At 43.2% G+C, this 27,010-nt stretch overlaps 1 protein-coding gene across 1 annotated transcript in view; it reads right to left on the reverse strand.

The window, feature by feature from the left end:
- LOC147747508 (calcium-activated chloride channel regulator 1-like) overlaps positions 1-27,010 on the reverse strand; it is an 820,724-nt gene that overhangs the window by 314,087 nt on the left and 479,627 nt on the right. Inside the window, exon 9 of the mRNA XM_086953977.1 lies at positions 5,374-5,480. Coding sequence (XP_086810103.1) covers positions 5,374-5,480 — 107 coding nt within the window. The remainder of the gene's footprint in view (positions 1-5,373; positions 5,481-27,010) is intronic.

Consider the following 27,010-nt stretch of genomic DNA (forward strand, 5'->3'; position numbering starts at 1 on the left):
GCTGGCCCAGAGTATGCAGGAAAGCCGCGATCCTAACCAAGCCCTTATATACATTTACCTCTACCAACCCATTAACTCTAAAATCACCCTTACCTACCTCTACCTCTACAGACACATTAACCCTAAAATCACCTCTATCCCATTATCTCTACCCACCCTAAAAACACCCTTACCCTCCTTTCCTGCTATGCACCTTATAATCCTCAAAGATCTTGAGGTGCTGAAATGCCCGTGGTTTTTTTCACCAGCCTGAGAAAGAAAGTTACTTTTAATCTGTCTCTGTTTACAATCGACAAGAAACACTACGGTAAAAGAGGACCTCGGGGAAATTTATAGACCTTGCTCTGGGTACAATCCCCAAAGAACCTGAAAACAACAAAAAGTACCAGAGGGTCTGAAACCAAACAAAGCTCAAAGGTGTACGCTAACCGCCTGATCAACCACAGTCCCCTAATCACCCAGGGGTCAAAAATGATTCGACACAAATGGCTCTCAAGGGATGAGGAAAATACCCATCAGTCACCATACGGATCCGCCCTTCATCATTTGGGATTTTATCCGGACCACCCGTCTGAGAAAATCAGTGCCACAATCAAAGGATGGCCTGGTGGTAAGGAGGTCCCCTATGTGGTTATTGATTACAGTGTGGTCTACCACTCGATCTTAATGAGTGGAAAAAGACATGGGACTGGGGTGTGCAGTGCAAATAAATGTGAGTGAGAAAGAAACCAAGACAAAAAAGTGTGTTAAAATTGGTCAAAAGAGCACGGAACGATATTTATTCTGTGTATGCTCTCAATACCAAGGTTAAAAAAATATATATAACCTTAGGCAGTCAAGTTAGGTAGACTGCTCGAGGTAGGGTCGGTCGACATGTTTCAGCAAACATGGACTATTGCGTCCTTGCTTTCATCAGGACCAGGACTTTGATGCTAGTGCTACTGCACAACGTGAATAAATCATAAAGTGAAAGAGTGACAAAAGGAAAGAAGAAACAAGTGAAAAAGTGTAACATCACGTTTTGATGGGCACAGCAGGCTTGAACTACAGGCATGTGAAATCTCATCCGGAAACCTAATGGAAGGCTTTGAAAAATGTCTGAACTTGTGGTACAGCGGACAAACCTAATGGAGGGTGTAAATTAGGCTTAAAAGACTCCAATTCCCGAAATGCAATTTGAAATTGATTCCCCAAGCGGAGGCACACCGGAAGCTGTGCGATGATTGGAAGCATTCCAGCTGGGAGATTGGAGAGCCTCACAGAACGTCCTGCTGGATACCGGCCTCTGAAGAGAAGCATAAAGCTTTGAAACGCGTCAAGCCTGTAGACATTGTGTGGGGAAGGGAAGTCACATGCTTAATAAAATAGTTTCTTGCAAACTTCCCTGCTGCGGAGTGCGGTCCTGCATCTGGGGACTTTTTTGTTGAATATATATATATTACAACACTTTGTCCCCCTTCAAGGAAACGATGAGCCGCACACGCAACACTGTGCTTTCAAAGCATTTATTCGAGCAATTCTGGGCAATCCTGATGCGTTTCATTCCAATATATATATATGAAGTAAATTCAAATGTACGACTCGCGCTGCTAGGTACTGAGCCCCCCTCGCCGCAAACTGGACACAGACCCAAGTTAGTGCTTCAGAGTTGTTTATTTATCGCGAATGCCAAGATGCGTTTCGCAGCCCACAGCCGCTTGCTCACTCGACAAATTTGTGATGTCCAAAAAGTGTTTTTTAAAGTGACAGTGCATTCAAAAAACGAGTTACCATGTGTTCATCTCAATGATGGAGCTAAAAGAAATACTTTTCGAGAAGTGGTAAAAACTAAAAATTAATGATTGGGAAATACATTAACACGTTTAAAACATACTGTACAATAGTCATTACTGATCATACTAAAATAATAAAATATTCAAGTTTAGAATTGTCATCGTGTTGTATAATTATAGTCCCCTCATAGAATACCTCGAAATAGAGTAAGTGCTGCAATATGACTCACGTGGGCCAAGTAAAAATGTCACACGATATTCTGCTTTCTCCTTGCTTGCACCAGGGTGGATTTGGGAAAATAATGTCACCCGCAGGTCATGCTTATCTCTACACAAACACACTGCTATTAACTAGATGCATTTTAGGTGTTTCGCGCACAGAGCAGAGTGCTGCGAGAACGGCATTTTTTGTGAACAGGACAGAGTGGAGTATGCAGGGCTTTGTTTTATGCGCTACCAACTTTCCCGCAGGACAGTTTTTCATGCACATGTCAAAGTGTGGGTGCAGGACAGTGTTGTGTGTATACTGCATAGAGCAGCTTCAGGGGAGAATGTGGAATGCAGGGCTCCGTCGTACACAGGTCTGAGTGTAGTGTCCACTCCAGAACACTGTTCACACATAGGTCATACTGTAATGCACTTGGTAGTGTTTCGTGCACAGGTCAGAGGGTGAGAAAGAGTAGGACATTGTTTCGTGCGCAGCCCAGGTCAGAGAGTGTGCATTGCAGAAACGTGCGTGTCTGATGCTCAGGTCAGAGTCAGTGTGGAAAGTAGGAAGTATTTTGTGCACAACTAAGAAGAATGTGAACATGAACAATAGGACACTGTTTCGTGTAGTGGTCAGGGTGTTGAGAGGAGTGTTTCGTGCACAGTTTAGAGTGTGGAGACCAGGTCAGTGTTTTGGGTACAGCCAGGTCATAGCAGTCGCGGCTCGCTTGGTGTCGTGCGGGAGGTATGGGGGGGGGATTATTAAAACAGAGGGCACATGCAAGCACTCGCACTGCTCAGCACTTGTACAGACACAATTTAAACATGGATATGTTCCTGGATCCCCCTGTGCAAGCGTCTGCTGCTTAGATTTCACTATAGACTCAGCCCTTACCATCATATCTCTGTTACCAGCCCATCATGTCCTGATTATCTACATTGATTGCACTTTCTGGTCTCCATACTCATTTTTTTCTCTAATATTTTCCTTTTGTATTGTAGTGAGCTGGTGTTAGCATTGCTCCTTGGTTCATTTTCCTTAGTGCTTTGTGTTCTTTGAGGGGTGTCGGAAAACATTTCAGATGGTCAAGCCAGCATTTCAGCTTCATCAATGCTTGTTTTGTTATGGCATTATTTTTGCAAAACATTGTGGCTTGAGTTGCTGACCATTTATTAATGTTAAAAATTATTATACAAAATCAAAAAATTATTTTTGTTTCAGGAAGCGCATATTGCCACAGTAGTCTCTGTCACTGAATGGAACTACTATGAGGGCAGATGTGCTCCTCAAGAAAGAGCTGAATTTCGTCACTCATAGTGAAGTTAATGGGTGAAGTTTACTGACCCATTGCCCCATGCTGTACTGGATGTAAGAAAAACTTGAATTATTAAATCACAACAGGGTCTCTAATGGAGGAATTATAACCATCCATGGTACCACTCCACTTATATAATTCTCACAAAAGGTAACCTGATGGTTTCTAAAACTAACAAGTGAACATGAGTGTAAGTAGACCAGCCTACAATGTAGGGCATTTGCCTTTTAAAGACAAGAACTCTCACTCACCCATAGGGCGACCTGCTTCATCATTGGGCTCCCCCTTACACACAGTGCCAGCAAGGTGCACAGTGTGGGCTACAACTCTCCCTAAGGAGAGGAGCGTGAGGTGTGTTATACTCCAATGTAAAGTGTGAGTGAGGGGCAGAGTGCCAAATAATATAAAAGTGTATTAAAACTACCTCATGTGGGGAAAATAACTTTATTGAATATCCCCAATGGATGGAGTTAAAAACAGTGTAACAATAGGGGTAAGGATGTTCCCTATCTAACTAGGTCAACATGTTTCTGCCAAATGATACAAATTTGTGGCATTCTTCAGGACCAATGACTTGTCACTCTGCTCAAAATTGTGAAAAACAAAAAAACATACTTAATTTCTGTATGGATGTCTTCTTGACCAACTTCAGTCCGGTCTAATATTTGTAAACATAAAAGACATTCTTACATTTATTCTCATATTCACCATCATGGCCAATTCACTAATACCCGAGTTCAAGTGAAAAAGTGCCAAACCACCTCACACGTGACGAGATACACCCTGCAAAATCAATAAATCAATACTCTCACCAGTAACAGACTGGCTGTCTGCCTCTCTCCTTAACTAGCCCTCTATCTATTAATGGAAATCTTAAGGACAGAAGACAAGTCTGTGAGAATAGGCATAATTAACATAAACATCTCACTGGTCATTAAAACGTTCTCAACAATAATTCTGTCTCGGTATTTGTACACATATACATCTCTCACTCTCTCTATATCCTGGGTCCTTAATACAGTACTGTAAGAACCATATCCACACTACATCTCACTCATTATGGTTCATGATAAAGCTCTTATGTTATTTGAACCTACCTATAACTTGGTCTGGAGTGAGCTCACGGTAATCGGTTATTTACAGTTTAATAACTTTACTGTCTCTCACGTGAGACTAGAAAGACAGTTGCTTATTTGTGTTACCGTTAAATGATGTGTTTTTACGAAACAAAAAACCAGTCACGTGGTATATAATTTCATAACACTAAACAATCTTAAATAAATCATTAGACATATTTTAAGAAGAGCTCTATGACGAAAGACTCATTTAACACATATATAAATCATTGGCAGTCGGCGGCACGACATTTTTGCTGTATAGAAATCCATTTATGTTTACAACTACACTTGCAGCACACGGTAGTTCCACAATAATACTTTCTTTTCTTTACTCAACTGTTTAATTCATAATGAAGGGAACAATGCAATATGTTATAAACGTTTCTCTTTTTACAGTCTAATTGGAACATAAGTAATCACAAATGGAATAAAAACGCTATTCTGCTGTAATACTTTATCATTGTTGAGTTGTAACATCTCGGTGCCTGCTGCCGGAACCACCAAATAGAGGGAAAATAAGGCCGAAGGCCACGGAGCACAGTTAGCCCTGCCATTTAACAAAATGGAAGACTACCTTTCACGTTTTTTCGATCTTTTCTTTGAAATCAAGTCATTAGCTGAGAGAATGCAGTTACAGCAATCTGTTTATTCCATTGCTAGAGATCATTAAAGGGACACATTTATTTGCATGCTACAAAACTTTCTGAACTATAGCTGTTTTTTAAGTACTTTATATTATGCTGCTTATAGTATATATTTGCAACAAATGACTATCTAACAGCATTTATTCTCGCACTACAATAGGTTGCATCTCATCTTAGAGTTCACTTCGTGATAAAGGAACTTCAAAACTTTGTAAGGTCACAGAAGTGCTCAGTGGATTGCAATGTTCTTATAATGTGTAGTAGAGGGTACTCTTTCATATATGTTTGATTATAATGCGTTTTTTGAAGAACAGACCTGATTAGACTGTTGAGACAGATTTCCATTCCCGGATGAAATTCCAGCGAAGGCATCGATGAGAGCATTTGCGACCAGATTATCCGTGGCATAAAACCTCAAGCCTCCTGTAATATTGTGAGAGTATTTTATTAGAATATTACATTATTAGAATGAAAAAAGCACAGATTTTGACAGGAATGCTCAGAGTGCAGGCACAGCAACATTATATAGCTTTCATATTTGATAGCAGAGGGCACATGCACGAATACCTATATTATGAATGTGTATCATCCTTTTGCATAGTCAGATGAGGCAAGTATAGACCTTATGTGAGGCTTCTTACAGTACAGATGCCATTGGTTAACACTAGTTTTAAACTCCATGGCGGGGGCTCTCGCCCCGTATTAATTTCAATTCCCTAGAAGAATGAACAACAGGGTTGGATATTTGAGAATTGGCTTTATGATAAATACTGTTAAAAAAACTCTACCCAAGGAAAACTAATTACTGCTCCTTGGATTCCCAGAATACCTGATTTTAGAAATCTATATCATTCCAGGCTTCAACAACGTTTCCTTTAACCAAGAAAGACATTGAGCTCCAGATTTCCCTGTCAAATAGGGAATTGTTACTCTTGCACAGCCTCGGTCTTCACTAACATGGAATAATATGCATTCGTGGCATGATTTCCAATAATTACACAAGGAAATGTAGTTAGTTTATTGAACTGAAACTTGCTAGTATTGTATCACCATCAGCGTCATCATGGTTGAGCAAATGTTTTATAACCAATACATGTAACAATTATTTGATTTACTAAAATGTTCTGTTAAAGGGCCTTGCCATTGCTAAATTTTACTGGGTTAGGCCTATCAACGTCCAGCTGAAATAACTGCAACGTGTCTTGCTTTGGATTACATATTTTTTAATTACTTTGCTCCAAAGTGATCCTCTTCCCAGATATTCTTTGTGGCTGTGATCGTGTGCACTGGGAATTTCAGAAGGATTATCTCTATTTTCAATAGGGCTGTTCCACTAATCTTAGTATAATTTCCTTGGGACCTAGTTGATCATGTCTTGGCATAATCCCAAGCATGTTAGACAAGACAAAGCTTCCTTTTCTCAATTAAGACGCTTTAGGCAAGTGATTCTGCATTCATGTGTTGTTTTTAATTGCATTATGTTAAGTTTTGTGTTGATCTATTACCTGTCTCCACATCACACCTATATACCGTAGTAACTAAACCTTACATCAAATCGATGCTTCGGAACTGCCGGTCAGTGGTAAGGCATGCAGCCGATATTGCAGACCTCATTCTTACGCATAAACTGGACCTACTGATTCTAAATGAAACTTGGCTCAATGACTCTTCCTCACCAATTCTAGACATCTTAGTTGTCACAGAATATGACATCATCAGACTGAATAGACTGTCAAAGTTGGGGGCGGCATAGCATGAAACTTTTACTTACCCTGAGACAAACACAAACTGCTCCGAAGTCTACCTGTGAGCACCTGGGTATCGAAATCTGAACAAATGACAGGATAGTCTATACACTCCGCATGATCTATCACCCCCTGGGGATACTCTTTTTATTGAACAAATAATGGAGACCATTTCCTCTAATTCTGAGCAACACTATAACCATATCTTCCTTGGGAATTTCAATTTACACTGAAACAACACAAAAGATCCCCTACTGAGCACCTTTAAGGCTTTCCTCTTGGACCTCAAGTTCGCCCAGTCCTGCAATGGACCTACCCACAACAGGGCTCCACCCTTGATTTAATCATTGCTAAATACGTTATTTAACTGGATGGCATATCACCTTTTGATTGGTCAGACCACTGTCTAATCTCTTTTCTTATCTTGGAAAGGGTGTTGATTAGACAGGAACAACCTCGTAAGACCAAAGCATGGGCAAGAGATCTGCGAACATCAACCTACATTAGCAATAACCTACTTCCTCTGCACCCCAGTATGACAAATATGGATGATCTTTACACCTACTCCATGACGAATTTGCTTGACAAAATTGCGTTAAAACAGGTCAAAATAATTCCCAGCTAACACTCCAATCCTTTTACACTTACTTTACTTGTGTAAACTGATGAGGAAATACCTACTGATCCAGTACGTGGTTTGTCGTTGCTGGAGCAGTCCAGAGCCGGTGAGGAAGCGGAGCAGAGAGGAGTCGTCAGCGGCAGCGGTTCCTCGAATGCCGCAAACACATCTTTTATCTGCGGCCCGTCACATTCCTCTGCTGATCTGCTCCCCCGCTCACCCGCTTAGTGTCCAGCCAGCGGGGGTCGAGCGGCAGGGTAGAGCACAGACCGCGGTGTCCTAGGCCAGTGGCGGTGCGTCCATTGGGGGCGTTGGGGCGTTGCCCCACTAGCCATGGACGACTGCACTGCCAATGAATAGTTACTTTTTAAAAATAAATCAGACTTTTTAAAATGAAATTTGAGCCGAGCGCACGGCGCGCTACCTGTTCCGGGAAAAGCCCGACCGAATCGGGCATCCAGAAGGAAGTGGGCCGTGGGGGGCGGGGCTGCAGCAGAGTGACAGGCAGGCAGGTCACACAGACAGGCAGCGAGGTGCTGCCTGCGCATGTTAAATCCCGGAGCAGTCAATTTTTTGACTTACCCGCGCATGCGTACAGTAGACCTTCCTTCCCCCCACCCTCCCTCCTTAGCACTCAGATACATAGGGGGACCCGGGGCCCAGGTCTCATGTAGGGCAGATAGTGTCCTGCTCGTAGTCCAATCCTGGCGCAGTGGCGCTGTTCACGCGGCGCCAGGATTGGCTGCTGCAGCAGGATGGTGCAGCGCGTGTGGCAGTTGGCTGCTCGGAAGAGACTAGAGAGTAAGTGTAAAACTGAAAGTCATATAGCTGAGAGGGTCTGTAGTGGCGCCAACGGACCCGGGGCCTGCTCAGGAGTCGGACCTCAGGTAGGATTGTTTAAATATATATTTTATGTGGCGGGGTCTGGCCCAGTAGTAAGCCATGTGGCTATTGTTGTGCAATTGTGAATGCAATGCTCATCTTGTCTGTGCTTAGGCGAGACTCGCCGATCTGTGGAATGAACCGTCCGTGTCTGAGTCTGGCTACAGTTCTGCTTACTCATATTTCAGTTTCAGTTATTTTTGCAATCAAATACTTATTCACTTGATGGCGAGTTTCTTTTAGTGGATTAAAGATCGGTCGAATACATAGCTTTGGTATTCGGCACACACACATTTATAGCGCCTGCCACAGGATTCTGACCAGAGCTTTGGGTACTAACACTCATTAGTTAAAAAATTGATCACAGCACTCGAGGGGAAATCATATATAGTAATGGGCTTCCTAAGAACTGATGCAATGGAACACTTTGGACACAAATGGTGTCCCGTAAAGAGCAGTCTTCTTGCCCCCACCAGACCAGTTTTAGCCAAAGAAGGGATGCAATCAATGTAGATAATCAGGACATGATGGGCTGGTAACAGAGATATGATGGTAAGGGCTGAGTCTATAGTGAAATCTAAGCAGCAGACGCTTGCACAGGGGGATCCAGGAACATATCCATGTTTAAATTGTGTCTGTACAAGTGCTGAGCAGTGCGAGTGCTTGCATGTGCCCTCTGTTTTAATAATCCCCCCCCCCCATACCTCCCGCACGACACCAAGCGAGCCGCGACTGCTATGACCTGGCTGTACCCAAAACACTGACCTGGTCTCCACACTCTAAACTGTGCACGAAACACTCCTCTCAACACCCTGACCACTACACGAAACAGTGTCCTATTGTTCATGTTCACATTCTTCTTAGTTGTGCACAAAATACTTCCTACTTTCCACACTGACTCTGACCTGAGCATGAGACACACACGTTTCTGCAATGCACACTCTCTGACCTGGGCTGCGCACGAAACAATGTCCTACTCTTTCTCACCCTCTGACCTGTGCACGAAACACTACCAAGTGCATTACAGTATGACCTATGTGTGAACAGTGTTCTGGAGTGGACACTACACTCAGACCTGTGTACGACGGAGCCCTGCATTCCACATTCTCCCCTGAAGCTGCTCTATGCAGTATACACACAACACTGTCCTGCACCCACACTTTGACATGTGCATGAAAAACTGTCCTGCGGGAAAGTTGGTAGCGCATAAAACAAAGCCCTGCATACTCCACTCTGTCCTGTTCACAAGAAATGCCGTTCTCGCAGCACTCTGCTCTGTGCACGAAACACCTAAAATGCATCTAGTTAATAGCAGTGTGTTTGTGTAGAGATAAGCATGACCTGCGGGTGACATTATTTTCCCAAATCCACCCTGGTGCAAGCAAGGAGAAAGCAGAATATCGTGTGACATTTTTCTGTGTAGTTCATGTAAATATTTCGTTGTTTACGCAGCTGAACCCTGGGTGGTGTTCCTCGCTTTAATGACATTAGAACTGAAGAGTGTAACTCAAGAGTCACTCTCATGCAAGCCACCGCTGGCTATTCATTGGCGCCATAGGGGAATGCTTAGGTTGTGAATGTGTAATAGCCACTCACACCTGCCTTCGAAATTATGAACAGGTGGCAGATGAGAGCTCTCTTGTAGCAGATGCAATACGTTGTATTTGGGATCAAATATGAATGCAACACACCACATGCATCATTGTTAATGAGACATCCAATTACAAACTAGAACACCAGCGTCCTACCCAACAGTAAAAGAAGATGTGACGCTATGTCTAAAGCTGCCAGTGATGGAGCTGGGAAACCAGCGTCAGGTCAGCATCCTGCAATTCTGGCCAACTCACTTTATCTAATTTCTGGTTGCTTGCTGTGTATGTAGTGGGAGAATGGGATTGTGGTAGCACTGCTATCTTCAAGTATGCGGTAGGGACCAAAACGTTTGTGAGAGCTTGCTGTGGGAAAATTGAGCGGACACTAGTGACAACCGTGAGGTGGGTTTCCTTTATTGTCTTCATTATGAACGATTTTTAGGCGGGATATCAGGGGAAAGGAGCGAAAGCCACAGGCAGCTTGTGTCTGTGGGACCGGTGTTCTCTAAATAGTGCTAATAATGTTCAATCTATCCCCCCGTTGACATACGTTCGCTGAGCCTATCAGAACCCCAGCAATAGGTTTAGGCCCACCACTTTTTTTGTTTACAATCTAAGCATTGATTAGTTAAAAAAAAAGTGTGGGGTAGATGATATGTGCCAGTTGTGCTGTACAAGGGAAGGAAATGAATTGCGCTCTATCTGCCATTCATTGTTGGGTCAATGCAACACGTGGTCTCAGTCCTTTGCTCTTCATAATTTTCAAATGTAAATGAGACTAGTACGGTACTAGTCTCATTTACATTTGAAAATTATGCTAGTAGTACAGGGCCATACTGTAGTATCCGAGCAATTACTTTAAACCAGTTCGTATATAACGCACAGTTTTCAGACGTCTTATTTTACAATAAATTCAGCTGAATAGAATACAATGCTTATTTATAGGTCAGGCTTGTTCGTGCCCGCCGTATGATGGATTGACAATGTTTCTGGAACATTTGATCATTCTCTAGACCAAGCGAGGATTGTTACAGTCGCTGCAAAATGCTTAGGTTGAATTTTCCCAGTTGTTGAACATTATACATTTGACTTTGACTCGCAAGGAATTTGTGAAAGCTGCAGCGTTGGGCAAAGTGGCTGCTGTGAGCATCGCCTGTCTTGTGTACTGCTGCCGAGCACTGCTATTCATTAGAATAACCTTCAATGTAAGTGAAGATTATTCTAATGAATATCACTTTGTAGTAATGCCCGAGCCATAAACAGTCACCTCGCATTCCGGAGAACACGCAGACCCAAAAAGTAAAGAAACACCTGTCTTTGCAAAGTAATTTGTCGAGCTGCAGTGCGGATTATTGTTTTGTTTTTATCATGGTGACTCTGCCGTGGCTGGCTGGGTGCATATACAGATTAGATGAATGCAGTTATTGCTTTGGGGAGGCCTGCCTCTTCCAGGGCACAGGCTCCCTAATGACATGATTGGTAGGCTGTCCCAAAACCGAACAGGAACTCATCAGATATTAGATGACTAGATGTGCTTGGTTTGATGAACTGTAGTCATTGAGATAGATGTTTAAGTGTGGTGTATCCTTCGTGGTGGGCTTTGTTTTCAGTGCGAGCTGTTCTGGGCGGGAGCTAAGTGTGTGAGAGTTACTTTCTGGTGGGGCCGTTGTGTTTTGTGCACTAATTGACGGACGGTGCTGGTGGCAATGACGGGTTCAAGCTGCAGTGGCCTAGTCACGAAGTCCTTAGCCTTGTTTCTATAAATCTATACAGATTGAGCTATGAAGCGCAAGCGCTAACAACATTCATACATTACACATGCAACTTTTCAGAGGTTATAATAATTGAGATGAATAGTGTGCAAGAGGTCAGATAGCATATCCATTTGTAGAACCACCACTGAGTAGCTGCTAATACTTTCTGTGTTTTTGAGCAGTAAGTACATATTGTCTACCACCCCACCGGCTCCTTTCCAACCTTATGCACACTCCACAACCAACTCGCTGCAGTAATGACAAAGCCCGAGTCACTTGTCAACCATAAACAAACCGTGACAAGCAAGCTCCCAGTGGCATCTTTTCATGTCTTGTAGTGTGTTTTTGATTAATAAAGAAATTGTACATATTAATCTGGTTTTAATATGTTTTGAGTATGTTCATGCTCAAAACTCTGCTGATCTTTTATCATCCTTGAAAATGCTACGTGGGGATCCTGTGTTTGTCCAAATAAATAAACTGCTTTCAATTTACCGGCCCATTCCAAGTGTTCCAAGAATCTCACTCCAGCTAAGCACAGATGTAAAGTGAGAGAGGTAAATCAAACTACATGAGTGAAATCATTACGCATGCCCCGTGCAAACGGCCTTACATTGCACCTCGAAGCACCCGTTGAAATTTGGCATCGCCATCTTGTTGCGTCGTAATTAGGAGTGTGCTCCATGAATTAACTTACTTATGTCCACACAAATAGTGCACGATAATGTACATTTGCTGCAATTATAAAACAGAATCTCAGGGTTTCTGGCCAGCAGTTTGTTGCTTTATAGTGAGGTGTGCGCTCTTCGAGCACCCTTGTGAGTATGCACACACACTCGTTCATGAGCATGCATTTCTTGAAACGTTACCCACACCCATTTCGCTAACATTAATAAATTGCAATTCATGTACTTTGCCTAAAATCCTTGCTGACTCCCTCTTCGCTAACAACCATAAACTGCTTCTCTGGCCACAGGCCCATGGTAAACACCCCTTTGCTCTCCAGCTAGGTGTGTGCGCTAAAATACCCCTACTAGTATACAATTAATATTATTTTCTGAGTAGTGCCCGAGTAAAAGGATTTTCTAAAACGGACACAACCTTTCATCTGTAACTGCCTCACGCTACGCAGCATAAGCCTAATGAAAGATTGATTGCATCTGTCAATGGGAAGAATGCAGGAACATATCCAATATTTACATAATGTGTTGTGTTTACACCACTTCCTTCATATTTTACAGCTTTCCGTGTAAGTCTCCCCATTGTCTATGTGAGGGACGTAGAAAACAGCCAGTCTTTTAAAACCGATGATGCACGGAAATCACATAACAAAGATGAACTACCATGTCTTCTGGCAGAAAATTCAACCTTAATTATTTTGTTAAGTCAAAATGCTGGTTTTTCTTATAGATTCGTATCTGTTTAGAAATGACAAGTGCATATGGGCACCATTTAGGTGGTTGTGTCTGTGATTTGAATCTGATTGAAATCAGGATTTGTGCAAACTGGGTTACTCGAGTTGATTGCATCGTTATCTAAAGTGAAAGTAAATATATTTTCCGTTTTGAAAATGTGTTGCCAAATTACAAATACATATATTTTTAAGCTGAATTTCATTTTTTTTTTTGCAAAGGTATGCAATGAATAATTGGTTCTAAGATGCTATCGTAAAATATGTTTTTGAAAAGATGCTATCACATGCTGCACAGGTGGGCATCTCTGACCGCAGCGCTAGGGTGCTCTTGGAGAGGAAGGGCACACGCAGGGACGGGGGCGGAGCACTCAAGTACAGCTTCCGTCATGTGTGAAGGAGAAACTTCACATCCCCTTGTGGAGCTTCACCGCAGGGCTGGGGGTCTGCGGTCTGCTGAGAGCAGGAAGTCATCGTCCGAAAGAGAGAAGTGGAGGCCAGACAGTACGTCTTTGAAGGATGTGTGCCAAGGAGGGTTTGATTCCAGGGCTCTTTCCATTCTAGTTCCCTCCCACTTACATGGCACAGGGCCCCCTTCATGGAAATCACACCTGGTGCAGTAAGGGCACACACAGGCCTATCTATAGTTCCAGCACCACCCTGAAGCAGTTCCACCATTGGTATAGCCTCAGGGGAGGGGTGTTGTTGTGTGTTACACTCCCTGGGACATACACCCTACCGGAGGAGGAAGAGGCCCCCATAGCTATCATGCAGGGTGAGGGGCTGAGGCCAAACAGGGCAGCTGGGAGCTCTCTGACCTGTGCTCACCCTCCCCGTGTTCTGCATGAGTGAGAGAGCGAGAGAGAGGAACAGAGAGAAAGAAACAGAGAAAAAGAGGGAGAGATAGGAAGAGAGAGAAAGAGAGGGAAAAGGTAGAAAGATAGCAGTTGAAGAGAGAGATAGGAAAGGGAGGGAGATACAGAGAAAGAAAGAGAGATGCCAGCCGGGCTCCCAGCCTGGAAGGATTTAGAATTCTCTGTTTGAATGCTGCTAGTTTGCGTCCTGTTTATTTGTTTGTTATTAAAATACATATGTGAGGTACTCGGCAATACATTGTGTTTTGTGTTTCAAAGTCTATTATGAAGCTCTGTGGTTATGCTGAATAAGCAGCTACCTATGTTATATGACACCTCTTTATTAATGTAATAACTGCACTTTCACAATTGCTTTATTAACCTTCCTGCTTTCTCAGATTTGCTTGGAAATGCACCATTTTTCCACTATTTTTTCAAAATTTTCTCGGGGGGAATTCCCCCCTAACCCTCCTTAGGGGGTCTGGGCTCGCTCGCTACGCTCGCTCGCTACGGTGCTGTATGATTATCAGTTTCCGCCTCACCACTTTCAAATGTCACCAGCCGCCACTGTCCTAGGCTCGATAGAAGGCGGAGGGCGGGGCTGGGCAGAGCTGTGTGCGCTGTTGAGCGGCGAAGGCAGGGGAAAGCCGCTCCTCCGCTCCTCTGCCCCTCTGCCCCTTTGCAACCAAACCATAGTTCGCCAAAGCCAGCCGATATTGCAGCTAATCGGTTAATTATCCTCAAATAACCTCACTTAACCCCATCAACTCCACACAGTTGGGGAAGAAGAGAGCTGGGCAAACGAAGAAAAGCAAAGAAAAGCAAAAAAAGGACACAGCGGTATGATGGCGGAAGGCACAAGGTGAGAGGCGTGAGCTGTGCGGCGCTTGGGGGAGACTAATCCCTCCTGCTCTTTGCCCTCAGGAAAACTGGAGCTCGGGGGTGCCTTATAAGACTCATAAAAGACCCCCATAAAAGAAAATAAACCACACTACAAAACATAAACAAAAGACAACAAAAGACTTATAAAGGATCCTCTAAAAGGGCTGAAAGTAGGGGGGTGCCTACCCACAGGCTCCAGGTCAAGGGGGCTGAGGAGCATAACCCCCCTCAGGTCAGCCACTAGCAAAACTAGAGAACCACGCCCTGCCCAGCCAAGAGACAGCAGAGACAGCAGTCAGCAGTCTTACAACATCCCTAAGGACATCCCTTAGCAACAATATTAATAACAGGATTGGGAATAACAACGTGCTCCGGAGACGGACGGAGACAGACAGAAAGACCGATTGACAGACACCGCAGACTCCACAACGATCTAGACATGAGATCTGGTAAAGAAAGGCGGTCAGTCACAACGGTAATTAATAATCGAAAAAATAAAAATAAAATCCTCAAGGTTCCTTTAAACACCCAGGAGAAATCAATAAGAACAGATGCAGTGAGCAACACGGAGGATGAAATCTTAGTGAACCTGGATTTAAAAAGGGAAACAGAAGCAGAGGGACCGGCGTTAACCCAGACGAAATTAAAAACGCTCTTATTCAACCAAAAATTTACTCAAGATTCTCCTTCATAAAAGACGCGGGGGCATCACTGAATCACACCATCTCCATACAGAAGGGCCTTCCCTCACCCCTGTGCCCAGAAATTTCTTTCAAAAAAGATCAAGGAACACTTGACTTAGGGATGGGGAGCACTCTAAATGATACAACAAAAAATACTCACCAAGATCAATGCCTGAACCCAATAGGGAAGGAGACAGAGATAACGTTAACAAAAAAGAAAGGAACCAAGCCAGGCGGCATAAGCAAAACATTGAATGCAGCAAAGAGGAGCCCCAATTTGGGGATGACGCGAAAAATGAAAAAGCCAAAGAGATGGGCTACAACCAGATCATGCAAAATTTCACAAATAAACACCACTTAAGATTCGCCGATATCCCAAGAGTGGCATTGGAGCCAACCATCATAATTCAATCAAGCCATCTTGGGTCACATACAAACACAACAAGGAACCCAGTAACAGCAGCCGCAAATGGCCTTGTTGTTTTTCCCCTATTCATCGCACCATAGGAGCACAGGAGGGATGCAAAAATATTGTCGAACTGGAAAGAGAAGGAGACAGAATATTCCAACATTTACCAGATGAAAAACTAACAGAAAAACCCTTAACAAACACATCCCTAGAAAACAATGACACCAACATCTCACAGGATCTGCCACCAGGTACAGCAGGATTACATTCGTCCTTCCAGCAGGATCTGCCACCAGGTATAGCAGGAATTAATGTGTCCTTCCTGACAACGGAAGAATGGGAAAAAATGGTTGATACCTATTCCCAGGGAAAGTTTGACATGTCACCGCAGGACTTAGATAATAAGATACACAAAACATCAAAGGCTCTTACAGTAGAGGCGAGTGGACTATGGGCATCCCTTCTAAACACCATGAATCTTTCCACAAAAGCAATGGAATACCATTCAGACAAGATGGATATTCAACTAACCCTTCTGACTTGCCTAACCATGCATGTCATCAACATCGACAACAAGCTACTAGACCTGAATGAGCTGATTAAAAAAGCCCAATCAGAAACTATGATTAACCCTCCAAGCTGTACTTGTTATGCTATCATCGATAAATTAGCCACCCTCCCGGCCGTAATGAGTGATCTTTTAACAGACATAAAGAATGTTAGCCACCACCCTCAAAGGGACGAAGTAGCAAAGGGAAATAGAAATGAACAAAGAAAAAATGCGGAATACGCCCCAAAGAAAAAAACTGAGGAATTGACCCACAGTGAAACCATCAAGGAACCAAACGGCCTAAAAATCCACTCTAAGGATTGGCACGAATTAAGTACAGTCCAAGAGGTCGTTCAGGACGGACAAATACAACCAGTGATCAAAAGTCCGAGATCAGAGCAAGGGGGTTCCTTACACTTGCCCCAACAGGAACAACAGCAACTGATTATCTCCACAGAACTTCCAATTGTTCCAGAAGAAGGAGATCAATGGTTAGGCAGAAAGCAAACTTCAAAACAAAGACGGAAATTGAAGAGAAAAGGGATAAACAAAACATCTACCATAAAATCCATCTTCCAACAAGCGAACAAGATGGCGGCGGAACCCGATACGTTTAATTATTTAACGCTAATATACAACACAATGCTGATGTATGCAATAATCTATTTATATATATGTGGCCCCTGGGCCCAACGACGGAAAGAAACTCAAAAAATATTGTTGCGAAAATAAGGGTATAGGAATGCCGCAGTGGATGCATGCATCTTACACAAGAAGATTAAAGATGGAGAATGAAGAAGTAGTGACAACAACAGTGATTCCAATAAATAATCTCAAGTTTGCTGCATGGATCCATAGTAGGGAGACAGAGTAAATTCAGAAACTAGTGGAGAAGTGAATCGTGAGACGGCTGAAGCTTATAATGCTGGTTAGAGTGAAGATCCTGGTGAACGTACCAGTAGCTAATTTTGTTATGAGAATCAGAGTGAAGAGTTGTTGCAAATTTACATACAGCAAGAGGAAATAGTCTCTGATCCAGTTCACAAAAAAAGCTCAAGAACCTCAAGCTAAAGAAACAATTCATAGTAAGCCGGGTTACAGATACAGGTCAGAGCACAAGTAAGACTGCAAAATTCATTAGTTGTCACAGTTAAAGAAACAAGACTCAAGAGAGTGCATCAAGGCAGCAAAGAGAACTTGCAAACGTAGCTATTGGGAGAATGGAAGATCAGTCTCTAAGAGAAAAAGCATTCCCAACTGAAGTCTGTTCATTTGTTGCTTAGAGACAAAAAAAAAGAGAATCCCGAACAGAAAGTACACATCACCTGAGTGGACATGTCTGGCATCTATGTCGAAAGAAGATGAAAAGTGAGTTGTAGAAGTCTACAAACTAACAAATTGTGGCCATTTATCTTTGAAAATGAATTAGAAGAAGAAGAACAACCTTGAATTTTTCGAACCCTGATAGTTGTGAAATTTTGGAACTAAGACTTAGAACACTGCAAGAAAATCATTGTTTTGCATTTTTCTAAAGTATGCAGATGAAGACTAAGAGTTTTGAATCTATGAACTGACCAAATCAAGCTATATATAACCAAACAAACCCTGAAGTTTGATTTTGTATTAAGTTTAAAAAAGATTTATTATTTGGATCAACAAATTTGAAGACGATTTTTGGTTCCCGAGTTCTTTTAATGTTTGATTTTGATCTCAATAGAAAGGGCTCAGCAGATGCTGTGAAATTATAAGCATGGTTTCACCAAAAGCGATGATAGTAAATGTAATTGGCCTTATGTTGTGTCTAATTTCTCCGGTGGAATATGTTTCATCACAAGTTGAATTAGCTACATACGGTATATAGTAAAGTTGGGCACATCACACTTACACATAGTAAAAGATTAGTCAGTAAATTTGAAAATAATGTTCATGAACATTTATTGAAAGAATATATAGATATGAGGGATGGGAAATGCTTTGTCTGTACTTTTCTTCCGTCTTCTTCTCATATTTTGTCATATAATGTTTTTGGTAGTATACTTTATAAGCTTGAGTTTTTGGCGCCATACCTGTCAGCTTTCAATGCTTTGCTGAAAGACCTTCTTTTTTTGGTGATCCTGAATATTCAGCTACTGACAATAAATAGTTTAGTCCGGTTGCACAAACTAACCAGAATGTTATACTAAAGGGGAGGATGTGTGTAGCTTGAGTGGAGAGGAGCACAAATTATTTAAAGCAAAAGAGAGGAGAGTGAACATTTTGAAAGACTGAAAAGATGAAAATGAAATTATAGTACAGATTAAGGCTGAAGAGGAATTTAGCACTTCAAATTGGCATCCAAGGTAGAGAATGGAGCATGAAAGAAAGGCTGAATTATGTATGTTGCATTATGAGCGTACAGGATTTAGATCAACAGAGTTTGTGGGAAAAAGTGAGTATGAAAGAAGCTTAGTTGATTGTAGTATGTGCTTGGTTGGTGAAGAAGAACACAAATGTGTGTGTAAGAAATGTTATTATTACTTGAGAGCGGTGATAGCCTCCCTCAAAGAATTACCAAAATCTTTGTTAGGGTGAACCACAAAAGTCAACAAATGAACCTGTTATTAACACTCTGGTAGCTTGCCACAAACACAGCCAGGCTTAACTTACAGACAATGTGAAAAGTATTTTTGCAGCACACAAAGATTAATAAGGTGAAACCTCAACACAAGAAAAGTTCCAAACTCCTTTGGAAAATGATAGTATATTTTAAATAAATGAAATGGTACCAGAATGACAAAAATCGGATCAGTAGAACTGAAGACATTAATTTTTAAATTTATCAGTAAAAATAGCGTCAAGAAGCACAAAGCACCATTCACAGTTATCTGGTTGCACTAGACGGATGCATAGTCACATTTTCGGACCAAGCTCAATGGACTGTGTATTGGCTACAGGGACCTAAAAACGTACCTTCTCAAGTATAGCGCAAAGAGTTCCATTCCTGTTAAAGGAGTGTGTGAGGGGGAGGCTTTTGGCGCAGTGAGCGGTTGGTGAGACAAACAGGTTCTCGCGTTGCCAGTCACCAGGGATGATCGCTTTCCACTTGAAGATCAGTTCCTACTGGAGATTTGCATTGGCAGTCATTTGGGCATTTGATTCTTGGCATGAAGAGGTCACTTTGTGGTTGCAAGGAGCCTAAACCTCAGGCCTTTCCTCTTTTCTTGAAGAGGTGTTCTCACTAATGTCAGCCAAGGGTGCAGGACCTGTTGGGGATCAGGAATCACTTGAGCAGAAGACAGCAGCAGGGATGGGCAGTTACATGGAGGACTCTGGAAACTTGCTGTATCCCTGTAGTCCACACAGGAGGTCAGCCAACTGGCCTTTGTAGTCACTCTTAGTTGACAAGGATCAAGGTAAGCAAGGCCAATCTTCTTTCTTCAGCCAACAAATGCAGTCCTTCAAACAGCAGGGCAGACCCTCTGGTAGCAGGGCTACCCTTCTTAGAAATCCTCCTCAGGTCCTGGAATGTTCTGATGAGAGGTTGAAAGGTTCAGAAGATGCCACATTTATACCTGGTGCCAGCCTTTGTGTGGGGGAATTCACTGACCTACCCTAAAAATGGCTTGCCCTGGCTCCAAATTTTCTAGGGTGACAAAGGCAAGGGCAGGCCTGATGTCAAGTTCTTTTGTGTGTGCTGCATGCAGAGCCCTCTGAAGAATAATTAGGGCAGGGGACAACTCCGCCTCAGCCAGCCTGTCAGGAAGACCCTTTCCCCCTCACACCTAAGGTTCATTTGTCCCACTGTCTGGAAGCAATACTCAACTCACAACAGCCGAGCCATTCACAGTCATGTGAACCAAGACACTGGCAGAAGAAAACATTTAGCATGGACAGAAAATCTTTCTAACAGTGTTTTAATTTTTTTTTTAATTGTAACATAAAATCTAACTTCACTGTTAAAGAGAAATATAAATTACAATCAATTCACCTATCTGCTCCCCATCTGAAAGTAACGCTTATGAAATATAATAAGGTAACCCAGTGCTAGTCTATGGAAGCATTTAGCCTTACACCAGTGATAAACGACTTTATGAGATTTCCACTGCTAAGAAATGAAAAACTTTTTTTCCTTTTAAACGTGTTTTTATTGCAGTTTTCATCAATTTATACAAAGAAAATAAGAAGGAAGGAGACACTTTCGTTGTCACAATGCGGATTACTTGAAGCACAGATTGACAAGCCTTGATGTAAATGTATCCGCACTTAGAATTAAAATATCCATAATCATTAAACGCAAAAACAAAAAAAAGGTACATGTAATAAAGACATTTTACCAATCCCTCTTCATAGGACCGGATGATCAATCCAATAATCATTACATTCTGTTTGATACTTCATTGAGTACACATCGCTAGTCGTATCACAATACACCATATCCCTGAGGCATGCCTTCACCAAGGGTGTCGCAGTGCCTCCCCAGTTTAGTGAGACCTGTCTTTTAGCCATTACTAATGCAATGGGGGTAAAGCGCCTTATCCCTTGACTCAACTGAAGTACATATCTCAGCAAAGCAAGTAAGGGTGTGTGCAAAAGCTCAGTCTCAACCATCAGCTCAATATGCCCAAATACCGCCTCCCAGTAGTCCAGTACAGCAGGACAGTTCCATGCTAAATGGATAAAATCAGCCTGCGCCATCGTGCATCTCTGGCATTGATCTGGCTTCGAACGATCCATTTTGGCGAGTAACTCTGGGCTAACATAAATTCTATGTAGATACTTAAAATGCAGGAGTATATGTTTAAAGTTATTGAACACCAAACGAGTCTGCTCATAACAATATGCCCACATCTTGTCAGTCACAGGAGGCACTAAATCCCTCTCCTAGACTGCTCGGGTTCCACCTCCCATCATTGGTCGCAGCGCTTGTGCCTGTCGGTATATCTTGGCAACTAAATGTGCACCATCGGCCGCCGCAATAGTTGTAGCCAAAGAGGGAAGTTCCATAGGTTCCCTGATTGCGGGGCAGAGTGCGGCAGTCAGCGCGATCTGCGTTCTGTGCACCAGGAAGCGGTCAAGCATGCTAACATCTCGATCCACCGTTATAACTGCCACCGTTCACAGCTGACCATTCTTGGACATGCCGCCTACATTGTGCACTTGGCAGCGGATGAGAACCCGCTGTGTCAATGTTTCGGTCATGGGTCCAATCTAGGGATTATTTAAAATCCGCAAGTGTGGAGTGTACAGGAACTCAACCCCAAGTACCTGCGCAGGTGATCCCAGGCCCAGCTCGTGGTTTGTTGGATATGAATTTCAGCTGGGGTTCTCCTAAGTCCCTGTGGAATGATAGTGGAAAGTGGGTAAGCACGGGCCTGGGTGTGCTCAGGTTTCAAAAATTAAAGGCGCGCGTCTGGGTGATGCCAAAAGTAGGCATAGTGCGCCTGCGCTACTAAATAGTACAATTAAAAATCAGGTACCCCAAACCCTCCCCTTTCAAAGGGCTGAATGAGTGTTTTCCAGCCCACTCGCCTCTGTCTCCCAGCCCATATCAATTGAGTCAGCATCCCTATAAGGGTTTTAAAAAAGGTTACGGTAAGGGGGATGGGAATGTTTAAAAAAAGAGACAAGAACCTGGGCAGCGCAACGGTTTTAATTATGGCTATGTGCCCTACCATGGATAGAGGCAATGCAATCCAGCGATATATCTGTCCAGAAGGTTTATCTATAACCGGACCATAATTTAACCGCACTACTTCCGAAGCCACGCAGTGTATAGTGACCCCGAGGTATTTAGGGGGTACATCACACCATCGCAATGGGAACTTCAGCGAGAAAGGCGTGGTGGTGTCAGTCAAGGGAAATATTTCAAATGTTTTCCAATTGATGACCAACCCAGAAAAAACGCCAAACCTCATCACCTCTCATATTAGGCGGAAGATTCAAGGCTGGCTCGCGGACGAACAGAAGGATGTCATCCGCATATATCAACGCTAGTACGGGACCTTGATGAAATCCTATTCCCTGCTACAAGTCGTTCCTGCAGCTGCCGCACCAGCGGATCCATTGCAATAGTAAAAAGTAAGGGAGATAGCGGGCATCTCTGCTGGGTGCCCCTCGACAGTGTGAATCTATTAAACAGTACCCCATTTATCTATACTTGTGCAACTGGGTTAGTGTACAGAAGGCGGACCAGGCACCGAAAATTTTGAGGGAAGCAAAGTTTACTCAATGCTACATACAAGAAATGTCACTCCAAGGAGTCAAATGTTTTTAAGCATCCAATAAAATCGCTGCGGCAGGGAGCTCAAGATTAATCTGGGTAATAATTGAGAATAACATGCATAGATTTACTGATGTGGACCTGTTAGGCATGAAAGCCGACTGAAAGGAAGATATGATCTGCCCGATTATGAGAGAAATGGGTGTGGCAGGGCCTTAGCTAATAATGTATAATCCTGGTTTAGGAGGGATAATGGCAGGCACGAGGCACAGTTGTCAGCCGGTTTACCTGGTTTTAATAGTAAAGTTACCATTGCCTCACGCATAGTGGGAGGGAGTTTACCTGAGTCCAACACCTCCCCATAATTCTCCAGTAACTGCGAGACAAGCTGCTCCTTGAAAGCCTTACGAAACGCCTCATTGAGGCCATCCGTGCCAGGGGCCTGTGAGCCCTCCAGGTTATCTATGGCCTCAATAATTTCATTTGCATCAATAGGCAAGGCCAAGAAGTCCGGCTGCCCCCCATCAATCAACACCATTGCTATTTTGTTGAGGTATTCCACCAATGACTCACTAGTCAGTGGTGAGCATGCAGTATACAAGTGAGTGTAATAAGATAAAAAATAAGCTTGGAAGTCAGCACCGTCCGTAATATGGGCACCATTTGTCTCCTGCAGCTGCGTCATCTAAGTAGCATGGTGCCTGGGAGTAAGTAAGCGAGCCAAAGTGCGCCCTGGCCTCTCTCCCTCTCCATATACCTGGGTACAGGGGTACTTCCCCAAGTAGGACGTCTCCCGCTGCGCAAGTTCCTAGAATTCACCCAGTAGTCTAGCGCGCCGATGCAGCAGAGCAGGACCAACACCAGTCAGTGACTGGGCATCCAATTATGGCAGGTCCCGCTCAACAAATTGTTTGACGCACAATTCCATCCGTTCATTTAAACCTTTCGGATGTAAGGTACAAAGAAAGTTCATCCAAAATGTCTCTCTCCTTAACAGTGAGTTATTCATGTCTATACCTGCTATGGGTATTATCATTTCCAATATGCAAAATTTCAGTTGCGAAGGATTGTGCTTTGTTTCATTAAAATGAACTGCCACTGTCGATTTGGGGTTCTTAAGTCTGATATTGCTCTTATGCTCTATGAGCCTGGTTTTTATTTTCCTCTGAGTTTTACCCACATAGGACAATTCACATGGACATCTTAACATATATATTAAATTGCTGCTGTCGCATGTTCCTGTTACTTTTAGCTTTACTGGTGTTCCTTTCGTGGGATGATTGATCACATTCCCTTTGATTATAGCTGAGCAATTCCCGCGATATGCGCTAGAATACAGATTACCCGGTAAGAAAACTAAGAGGCGATCATAACATCTAAACCGGTCATTATACAAACAGAACAATTTTGAGTAATATGAGCACATGATTGTTTATTTACAGATGCGTACGATCCGAGAACCCAAATAAAGAAGGTCAGTGAGAGTTTTAGTTAAAGGGAACACACATAGGTATAAATGTTTTCACCGTGGTAATGAGAATTTCATGAATATGGTTTACGTAGACAGTATCATTTCACCACAGGGATATAAGGTGTTCAAAGTATTAGATTTACTATAATGTTTTGAATTGGTTACATGCTGATAGAGTGAATTGGATAATGTACCGGCATATGATTATTTTTTCAGAACGAAGTCCCCTGAGGAAGGGCAGTTTTTGCTTGAAATGCATTGGGCATATGTAATGTGAAAAAAATGTTACCAACATATGAGAGATAAAAAGAGGTTAATGACGGAATAATTAACCCAAAGAATGACAATCAAACTTAAATAAAGAAACAAAGATATAGTAACATGAATAATATGTGAAGAAAAATTATTCTACATTGTATGAAGAAGAATCTTGAGTGCTATGTGAATGTGAAGCTTGGGCTCAAGCAACGCGTGTTTAGATCTTCCAGGGGGTCAGCAACACCCCGAGCAAGTCTTGAATCATAATAACAATAGACCATCAATTATAATTAGCTACATGCATGTAGGACTTGTATAACAAGTATGTCTCTAATGAAGGACAGGAAAAAACACAAGGAAAAAGCATTGTAACAGCCAATTCATTAGAGGTGGCTGATTCCGTGCCCAAGACAATAGTACTGCTAGGAAGCTGGAAGCATCCAGCCATTTACCCCAGTTCCACAGTACATACGTGAACCTATTTACCGGGCTCCGTGAATCTGTCTGACTTATGGCGCTACCAGTGTTCTGCTGCCTCCGCCGGCAAGTCGGAAACTTAGGGCCAGATGTAGGTTAAAAACATTTACCGATTTTAAAATACCGAATTGTACCGATTCGGTATTTCAAAATTGGTAAATGGTATGTAGGTGCCAACATCTGGATTCGTTACCGAATCCTTAACACATCTTTAATTACCGATTCGGTAAAGACCGAATCGATAATGCCCATTCATTCCTATGGGCTTTGAAGCCCAGAGGAATGATTAGGCATTACCGATTCGGTATTTACCGAATCGGTAATTAAAGAATTCACAAGGGTGCAGGGGGTGTCACTTTGACACCCTCTGGCACCCCCAAAACAGGCACAGGTGTTATGTGGCAGGCATGCATGCCCTAAGGGCAGGTCTGCCTGTCACATGACATAGGTGTGCATGCACACATGTGCATGCACACCGGAATCGGTATTTTACCATCAAATTGGTTTTGATGGTAAAATACCGATTCGTAAAGGCTCCTGGGACTCTGAAGAGTCCCACCTTCATATGGGTTGCTTCAAATCTGTAAATTTACTGATTTTTTATTTTACAGAATCGGTAAAATTACCGAATCGGTAATTTTACCGATTCAGTAAAATATTGCCCCTTACATGCCAAATATTGTAAACCGGTCGGTAACGGCCGAAAATACTGATTTTCGGCCGTTACCGACCGACCTACATCTGGCCCAAAGTTTTTTCCGCCGAGATGCACACGCAGGCGTGCAGGATGTAACATAGTATCTCAGATATTCTCATTTCTCAATGTTTGCTTTATGTCCTGATATTTTCGCCTGGCCTCCTGCACGTAGGTTTGAAGTCCAGGTAAAATGAGAGAGACATCCCCTGGAACTAAAGATTTCCCATTTCTCAGGCCTGCCTTAGCGCAACATCTCTGTCATGATATTTTAAAAGTTGCGAATGTCAAGACTGGGAGGCACACCAGGAGCAGCCCTGGGGCCCAGGGAACGGTGGGCCTGCTCCACTACAAATGAAGATGAGAAGTTGTCCCTGCCAAAGAGATCTGCCAGAACTGTTCCACAAATGCTTCCATGTGGCCAGTATTGGTGGACTCTGCAATCTCTGCAATTTGTAAATTATTGTGGCGCGATTCTGCTTCAAGATCCTCTGTCTTCACCGCTGTGGTTTTCAGAAGGCGCTCTGCGTGCTCTAGGGACTTATTCACTGCGGCGTGTGCGTCCTTGGCTTTGGAGATATGTTTCACTATTGTGTCTATGCGAGCTTCATGATGCTCAAGATGGCCATGCATGCCATCCATCCTTGTGCCCAGTTCGTCAAATCGCACATCTATGGCCTTAAACCTAGCACGCAATTCAGTCATATTGGCGGCAGCTCCCTCCACCGTGGCACCACCAGCTACCGTATGATCTGCGTGCTCAGGGGGATCCTCCTGTGGCATGTTGTCTCCCCCATCCCTCCTGGGAATCTTGGAAGCCTGAAAGGTAAGCTGCCTCGGTTCGGGGTCATTCCGACCCATGCTGTTCAATCAGCAATAATGGCAGAGTGGAGAGCCAGATATCTAGACCAGGTAACGCAGTGTTGCGCAGAGCACGGGGCAGAAGGAAGGGCACTGTAAGTCTTTTATGCTTCAAAGCAAAGCACAGGCAGCAATTACATCAACCACCCTGCCAAAAAGAAAGCACAACACACCCCAGGCAAAGGTTCTTATTTTATCAATGATCAGAGACACAGGGGTTCATAACGGAACAATAGTTCACCGACAGCCTCCATATGCAGCCGGCACCACCCTCACAGTGTGATAGGCCTCGGCACTCTCAGTCCACCAGCACGATCGGGGGTGCTAATTTAATCATTTTGAGGGAAGGAGGGCACCCGCATGGCAGCACAAAGCTTACCGCACCATCCACTGTGGAATCCAAAAGGTGCAGATCCTCTTCAGCCACGATACTGTAGGCCGCAGTTTCCCGGTATTAATTATCATCTACAGCCGCTCCATTCGAGCGCAGACTCGCCCTCAGGCTCACCCGTGACCCCTGACATTGTGGGTCCTCCGAGAGCCGCATCAGACCGTTAGAGAGCCATTGCGAGTGCCTCACAATGTCCGAAGCTTTCCCCGCATGCCTGTCAG

The sequence above is a fragment of the Lissotriton vulgaris genome, chromosome 1_1 (assembly GCF_964263255.1).
Source record: "Lissotriton vulgaris chromosome 1_1, aLisVul1.2, whole genome shotgun sequence".
Taxonomy (NCBI): domain Eukaryota; kingdom Metazoa; phylum Chordata; class Amphibia; order Caudata; family Salamandridae; genus Lissotriton; species Lissotriton vulgaris.